Genomic DNA, 8,665 nt, shown 5'->3' on the forward strand with positions numbered 1-8,665 from the left:
TGAATTGCTCTTATCCGTCTATACGCAACAGCAAGACATTTAACTTTCAAGTCAATGACAGCATATAGAGAAGTAGGTAGTTTTGATGAGGAAATGAGCAGATATTATGTAGCAATAAACAGCATCCTACAATGCAAGGCTGCTAACTCAAAAATACAAAAAATGACTAACAGTTCAAGTCCAAGCTCATGCACTGAACCCTACATTATCTGGTGGGCCGTATTTTTTTTTTCCAAATATAAAAAGAGATGCTGGTATTTCTAGGACCCTAAGACAAGGTGAAGATAAAACCAAAAAACTCCCTAGACCATGTTGGGTACAACAGGCCTTTTGCTGCTTATGATCACAGCATTCACGTGGCAGCCACTGCTTACAGTGAAAAGCAACATTGTGTAATAAGTTATTTTCAGTTTCCTCATTGCTAATTTCTTCCCAGTTATCCAATGCTTCCTCATAACTGTCTGCTTTAGAGGCATTCACCAGCTGCCATGCGAATGCAGAATTATCAGCAGGGGCAGAAAAATGGCACAAGCAAGTAAGAGTAAGCATGTCAGTGGCAATAATGTAGTCAAAGACCCATTTGTGAATTACAAAGAATAACAAATGCTAATATCAAATATCTGCAGATTTTTTTAAATTAGATGCCAACAGCAAGAACACTTACTCTGCAAACGTTAGAACTAACTTACCCTTTAACTTTCTCTGTAAAGGGTGGTAAACCAGCCAAATAGTAATACAACTGTTTAATTACCATTTCTGTTAATTAAAACAGATGGCGACCGCTGTATTCATATAATTGTCTAGCACTGTCTCCATGGAACTCTGGCAAATTCAAGTGTGACTGTGTTTAAACCTTACGAAAATACACCGCGAACATGAAAGTTTGAAAGTAGGAATGAGCAAATTACACAAATACTGTTAATATATTTTCCTTCTGAATTCCCTTTAGGGACTAAGGCCTGTGTAATGAAGACAACAAAACAGATGGAAGTCAGACATATTTATGACCAGAAAAAAAGCTCAGATATTAATACTTTAAGTCAAGGAAACAAACGTTAATACACTTAATTCTAGAACACAACAACCGATCCTCCAGTGGAAGTGTTTCTCATACAAAACCTGCAGTTTAAGCTTTGATAAAAGATGGTGTTACGAATGAACAGAGCACTGGAGAGTCCCACAGGCGCTGGGCAGGGTGTCACCGAGCGGTGTTTCCCACACGACAGGGCACATTTTGGCGTTGCGGGGGCGTGCTGCCCTCCGACACTACGAGTCTGCCAGGGGCTGGCTCTGCGCGCCGCTCCTCGTCTTCAGCTGCGACTGGGCAATATCTGCCAGGGCGCTCTGTATCTTTTCCAGCAGCATATCCCCACGAAAAACTACCTCTTCCAGACGGGCAGCTGCTTCATGATTTTCTTCTTCCAATCGATGCAAACTAGCAGCCTGTAAAATAAAAGGGAGAGAAGTATAAGAATCTTCAAATATAACACAAAATTGACTTTGCTGCTAAAGGATGGTGATGGAACAGTTAATGCTCCCCAGAAATGAAAAAGATTCCCTCTTTAGCCCTTGAATTACATACTAGGAACTTCAAAGCAACTCATTATAAGTTGCAGCCTAAAAGAGTGCATATCCACATGGAGTAAACACAAAAAAAATCTCGCCACATAGAAATGTTAGCTTCTTTCATACTACAAGTCTTGGCTCAGTACAGCTTTTCTTGATGAGAAGTATTTATCCCCCCTTCCCCACTCCCTTACGGAAAGGCACTCAGCAAGGTAGGTGTAAGCATAACTTATTTCAACCTTTCTGTTGAATGGCACATTTCAGATGAAACTGTATTATTTAACCTTTTTTCTTCAATATTTTGTTTCAGAACTTAACTGCTTTTCAGCTTGCCAAAATTTTGTGAAAGAAAACATTTTAACTTGAAATATTTTAAAGCACTAAAATATTTACCCAATTTAAAAGTACTAAAACTTATTCTAACTTGATAACAGAAAAGACAAAAAAAATAGAAATTTGAAACTATCTTGTTTTAACAGTTAACCAGGTTTATATACAGGTCCTTAGGAAGTCATGCTCAAACTAACTGGCGAATTCTATCCACATATTCATCTTCTGTTTGCAACACTGATGTCTTTAGTGAAGGTTAACATATGAAGGACTTCATAGCCCTTGGAGGAAGGGTCACAGAAGGAAGACAGCAGAAGGAAAAATTTTGAAATTTAGAATCCAGCTCAATTACTTCAGTCTCAGTTGTTAAACAGCTGACTGCAGGTAAGCTGCAGATTTGGGTAGAATATGTGCGACCAACTTCACAAGGGAATTCAAAAGGGATGGGTAGATTGTGTTGGGCTTTAGTGTAGCAGCCACTTTTATCGTTTAAGACAAGCCTCAGATTTGATACACATACCAAGACAACCTTAGTATGAAAAAAAGATCAGCCCAAGTACATCTCTTTTAGCCAAGTATCTAACTACCACTTCTACAAAACCTATACTGTGCATTTGAGAGAATTTCAAGCACCTTCAAAACGGTATTTTAACGAATGTCAAAATATTTATCTTTAATATCGCAACAATTAAACAACAGCAAATAAAAGTTAAAACTTGAATCATTAAGTGACGGAATCCAAGCCAAATAGAAAAGATCAGAAACTCTTGTGAAATGAGATTCTGCATTAACAGAGCATGAAACGGTTCAAGTATTACCTCAAAGGAAAGTATGTCCTACAGACAACCAGCTCCTCCTTCTGGAGCACTCAGCTTTCCCTGCATCAGCTGTCACTACAATCAGACCCTGCTCACTCATAGAAGCAGCCTGTAATTTGTCTGCAGCAGGAAAGCTGTCTTCAGCTATCAAATATGCAGTTACATGAGGTTAGGCTGGTGTTAATGGGTCCAATTAGTATGTTCAGCAATTACTGTGACTAGCAATGCTTCCAAATTTAACCTCCTCTGTTTAAAACCAAACCTGATGTCACTGTCAAGTTATTTGTATTTGGCCCAGTGGGCACCTCTAACACTAGTCTCCTGTAACGTGCCTTTCAATAGTCACAAATAACCAACTCAGGTATAAAATTTTTTAGGTGATCTTAAAGCAGTTCCAGGGTCCTCAGAGAAACAGCACTCTTTGCATCCTTATTGCATTCTAAGAAGAAAATACTTGACGTAAATCTAGAAGCTAGAGTAAAAAAGAAAAAAAAAATGCTGTTTAGTAGGCAAGATCTGTACAAAGAACAGGATAAAAAACCCCCCAAAACTAGAACACTGTTCTTTGAATTGTGGGTCAAAAGCATTTTTTGGATTTTTTTTTTTTGGAATGGTTGAACATTATGAAAGGGTTCACAAGCTGTTCGCAGCAGTTCAGCTTCTGTAAAGCAGGTCATGGAGGTTGTGATACCAGCTGCATCTGCTCATCGCTGCCTGGCCAGTAGCTGCTTTCTGTTCTCAAGCTCTTCCTAGAGTACCTCTGGTCTAACACAAAAAGGAGCAAGAAACAAAAGTTTGTCTGGCTGGTCCAAAGAACGACACTCCATTACTGAAAAGTGAAATAACTGTTTTGTGACAGAGCTAGAGAACTTTAAAGGATACCTGCAAACCCTTTAACAACCAGAAACACTATGGAAAGACAAAAGGCTTCAGTAAGGCTCTGCAGCTACAAAATGAATGGTGCTCCTGATGAGTGAAAGGGTATGAAAGATTATCCAAGGAAAAAAACAAACCAACAAACAACTAACCACATAAAAACCAAACAAACACTACTCACAATGCATCAGTACTGCTGCATCTACTTTATTAATATTTTAACAGTTGGGGAAAAAAATATTAGCCGTTTCCAGTATTGTGATGTTACGATAAAAGTACTTAAAAACCAAAACCAAACAAACTCAAAAAAACCCCCAAAACAACAACAAAACCAAAGAACACACACACAAAAACCAAAAAACCCAACAACAAAACCAAACACATTGTAACAGAAAAGTTTAAAATATTCTCACTGTATATAATCTTATTTAGAACTAGATGCAAGTTCAGTATTTCCACTAAATCTATAAAGTACTCACAGGTTACCCTCATGAAAAATTCAGGCTTGTACTAAAGTAATTTTTCAAGATTATGTGACCTAGAGAGAAAAAATGTGTCTAAAAAAAAGGAAGATGTCTGCTTTCAGTTATGTTTTGATATTTTAATTAAGAACACTCTTACCTGCAAAGCTGCTGTCGATTCTTCACTAGGCAGGGAATCTATTAGAACATCAATATCTTTCGCAGTTCGTGCAATCAATGCTGCGAACAGTTGGGCGTACTCTTTAAAAAAGAAAAGTCAGCCCACTCAGTACATTATTAGAAATAAGACCAATTCTGCAACCACACCACAAAAAATTCTACAGACTTGAAGTATATAGGTATTAAAAATTCTTCTACATGAAAAAAACAACAGTATCACAACGGATGAGAACTCAACCATATTAGAAGATGAAGGTAGCTCGATTCCAAACAAGGTAAGGGGTTATACAAAGGGCTGGGCTTTGTACAAGTGAGAAAATAGCTAGAACTCCATCATGGTGAGCCAGTTAAGAAATTATTAATACCAGTTATTAAGTGTCCTAGTCACTACATTAAGTATTGAGAAGCAGAAACTCATTTAATTTTTCAATCCTTGCCTTTAAATCTGCTATGAGACAGAAAAAGAAAGAACACTAGAAGCAATGTAAAGATAGTGATTCGAATGGATTATTTAATTAAAAAAATAATTCCTATTCAGCTACTAAGAAATGGAAAATATTAGAAGCTTAAAACAGACATTAATTTAGCTACTATATCATTGAAAGAACTGCATGGACTTTTATTAAAAGGTACCATAAGCCAGAAATAAAACCTTTCCACATGGAACTGAGTTCATTCAATTTGAATTTAGATCATTACTGCCACTAAAATATTGAAACAGCCCTTTTCCATTTATAATTTAGGACCTTACATACTTGTTTATGTTGGTTGGTTCATGAAAGATTTGTGAAAGCAAGAGAGAAAATACTTTCTAATAGCAAAAATCTGTGGAAAAGACTGGCATTCTCCAAGGTATGCTTGACTTCAAAAAAACCCAACCCACAAACAACAAAACCAATGTATCCATTTCTTCACACAAAGGCTTGTCAGGCACTGGACTGGGCTGCCCAGGGAAGTGGTGGAGTCACCATCCCTGGAGAGGTTTAACAGACATATAGATGAGGTTCTTGGGGACATGGCTTAGTGCCAGTGTTATGTTATGGTTGGACTCGATGATCTTGAGGGTGTCTTCCAATCCAAATGATTCTATGATTTAAAGTTTACTCAGGGTCACCACAGGGTTTATATCTACAGAGACATAACACGTAGTTTTGTTTTGCCTCATCAGCATCACTAACTTGGCTGTATGATTTTACACTATATTCAGAATTTTAAGAAAAGACAGATCAAAAGAGAAGTCAGACATGACCTACCATTTTAAGGCCTTAACAAAACCTCTGGCTCCTGGCACCACATTGATGCCAGTGCCTGGGTCAGCAGCAGGGAAGCAAACAAGCCTTTCAGCTGCTCTTCCAACTAATTCCAGTATCAGAGAGCACCAGTATCAGCAACAGAGCAAGGAAGAACTAGTATTCAACTGTCCTAGAAAGTGCCTCACTGCACCCCAAACCCTTTATATCTTAAGAGAAAAGACTAATCTGATACCAGATACACGTAACACTTTTCTCAGTTGGAAAAAAAAATAAATTCAGGACTAGAATAACTTGAAATTCTCAGATCAGAGACCTTTTAGTTTGCTTGCCAATTTCAGTATCTTAGATCAGTTTATTGTGTCTCAAAAATAAACAAAAAAACCCAAACAAAACCAACAAGAAAACAGCCAACAACTAAGCCACAAATGCCAAGAGGGAGACTCAACATGACATTATTCCTTAATTGCATAAGCAAATGATACATGGAAAAACACAATTAAAGTTTACAACATGAAGAATTTAAAACTCATGTGTGATTTCATAAAACTAAGAGTACTTCTTTCTAAAAAGACTTTAGGGAAGTAATGGACAACTCACTAACAATCTCTTGCAACAGTTCTATTAAAATGGTTTATTTCTGTGGAGCTACTGTATCTGTGCAAAGAAACCAGCACAAGAAATATACTGTAATGCTAACTTAACACTTAAAATTGCATTTCTGCTATTACAATCTTATACAGCAAATGTGGCTGACATCAATTTATGACTTAAATCACTCCTCCAGTTACTGGTGGAACTATTTGCCAAGCACAAAACATAGTACAGATTTTATGTTATAGAGTGTACTGTATCAGAACGCGTTCACGCTTTCGTAGGAGGTGCAGAAAGACAGACTTGCCTTCTGTTGGATTAGCAGGCTGATCCTTGTTTATCGCCGTCTGAATGTTGCTGAAGGAGGCTGGGGGCCCACACTGCTGCAACACCCCGATGGCGTTGCAGAACTGGTCTGCGAGCTGCGAGCGGCAGAGACACGGTTCCTTCATTTCACCGCTACAACTATTTAAATTCTACTTTGCAGCCCGGCGGACCCCAGGCAGCAGCCCAGCCCCACCCCGGCGGCAGGTGGGAGCGCACCCCCCGCCGCCCGTGACGGCCTGCGGCACCCGGGGGCTGCGGGGGCACCGCGGGGGCGGGGAGAGGGATCGCGCCCCCACAACACGCCATAGCGGCGGGAAGGGACGTGACCCAGCGCCAGCCTTCCCGCCCCGCCCCGCCGGTGAGAACGATGGGTCTCGGGGGAGAGCAAAAAGCAGCGCTCGCCTCACCGAGTTCACCGCGTCCTGCAGCTGCGTTAACCGATCCGCCATAGCGCCGCCGCCACCGCCCACCTGACCAGGCGGCAGCCAATAGGGCGCCTGGATGTCGGGTGGGCGGAGGAGCGACGGGGGCGTGGCACGGCATGGGCGTGGCACGGCATGGGCGTGGCACAGCATGGGCGTGGCGTTGCCCCCCTTCCGGAGGGGCAGGGCGGGGGTGGGGCGCCCTCTGCAGGCCGGGAGGAGCTCCAGTCCCACCTCCAGTCAGGCGGCGGGGCCGGGGCAGCAGCGGCGGCTCCGCGCCGTGTCGGAGCCGCAGGAAGCCGCTTTCTGACACTTCGCGCTTTCTCGGCTGTGGTTGGCAGCTGCTGAGCTGCTCGGCTGGGGCCAGGCAGGCCCCGGCTTGCAGTCGCACGGCGCTGAGGTGGAGGCGGGCTTGGCCCACGGGCACTGCGAGAGGCGCCGCCAGGGGAGCGCCGCGGCCGGGCGAGAAGGGCGCTGCAGCGGTGCCGTTGGTCTCGAGGAACGGGCACATCGAGCCTATTGATTTCTCTCAGAAACACTGGTCTGCGCTCACGATCGTAGCAGGGTAAAAAACCCCTAATTCCTGTGTTACCGGCACTGGAAGGCCGGTGTGCCAGGGAGCGCTCAGCCTTCGCTGTGCAACAGCCGCTCTGACGCCGGCTGAAGGCAGCACCACCGCACGGACTCTCCGCTCCAGCCGTGGGCTGAGCAGGTGTCATGCTTGCAGATGGGCAGCCGTGAATCACAGAATCACAGAATGTTAGGGATTGGAAAGGACCTCGAAAGATCATCTAGTCCAATCCCCCTGCCAGGGCAGGAACACCTAGGTGAGGTTACACAGGAAGGCGTCCAGGCGGGTTTGGAATGTCTCCAGAGAAGGAGACTCCACAACCCCCCTGGGCAGCCTGTTCCAGTGTTCCGTCACCCTCACTGAGAAGAAGTTTCTTCTCAAATTTAAGTGGAACCTCTTGTGTTCCAGCTTGAACCCATTACCCCTTGTCTTACTGTTGGTTGTCACCGAGAAGAGCCTGGCTCCATCCTCGTGACACCCACCCTTTATATATTTATAAACATTGATGAGGTCACCCCTCAGTCTCCTCTTCTCCAAGCTAAAGAGACCCAGCTCCCTCAGGCTTTCCTCAAAAGGGAGATGCTCCACTCCCTTCATCATCTTTGTGGCCCTGCGCTCCAGCAGTTCCCTGTCCTTCTTGAACTGAGGGGCCCAGAACTGGACACAATATTCCAGATGAGGTCTCACCAGGGCAGAGTAGAGGGGAAGGAGAACCTCTCTTGACCTACTAACCACCCCCCTTCTAATATACCCCAGGATGCCATTGGCCTTCTTGGCCACAAGGGCACAGTGCTGGCTCATGGTCATCCTGCTGTCCACCAGGGAAAGACCGGGCATGCAGAATCCTCCACCATCAGGCTTAGAGCCAGCAAGAGCCCTCTGTGCCCAAGGGCTGGAGAATGACGAATTCCGATTTGTGCCAGTTAGTTTGCGTCTGGCACTTATCTGCCCCTCTACGCTGCTCTGGTGAGACCACACCTGGAGTCTTGCATCCAGCTCTGGAGCCCTCAGCACAGGAAAGACATGGACCTGTTGGAGAGGGGCCAGAGGAGGCCACCAAGATGATCAGAGGGCTGGAACAGCTCTGCTGTGAGGTCAGGCTGAGAGAGCTGGGGTTGTTCAGCCTGGAGAAGAGAAGGCTCCAGGGAAACCTTATTGTGGCCTTCCAGTACTTAAAAGGGGCCTGTAAGAAAGACAGGGACAGACTTTTTAGCAGGGCCTGTTGTGATAGGACAAGGGGTGATGGTTATAATTAAAAGAGTGGAGATTC

The 8,665-nt window shown here is 43.6% G+C and overlaps 1 protein-coding gene across 1 annotated transcript; it reads right to left on the reverse strand.

The window, feature by feature from the left end:
* Positions 1-612: 612 nt before the first annotated feature.
* MED21 (mediator complex subunit 21) lies at positions 613-6,893 on the reverse strand. The gene is made up of 4 exons (XM_065643944.1): positions 6,810-6,893; positions 6,383-6,497; positions 4,212-4,312; positions 613-1,443 (listed from the first exon to the last, which is right to left on the reverse strand). Exons 1-4 carry the CDS (start codon positions 6,849-6,851, stop codon positions 1,267-1,269), a joined length of 435 nt encoding a protein of 144 aa, XP_065500016.1. The 5' UTR covers positions 6,852-6,893; the 3' UTR covers positions 613-1,266.
* Positions 6,894-8,665: the final 1,772 nt, after the last annotated feature.

The sequence above is a fragment of the Caloenas nicobarica genome, chromosome 1 (assembly GCF_036013445.1).
Source record: "Caloenas nicobarica isolate bCalNic1 chromosome 1, bCalNic1.hap1, whole genome shotgun sequence".
In the NCBI taxonomy this organism is placed as follows: Eukaryota; Metazoa; Chordata; class Aves; order Columbiformes; family Columbidae; genus Caloenas; species Caloenas nicobarica.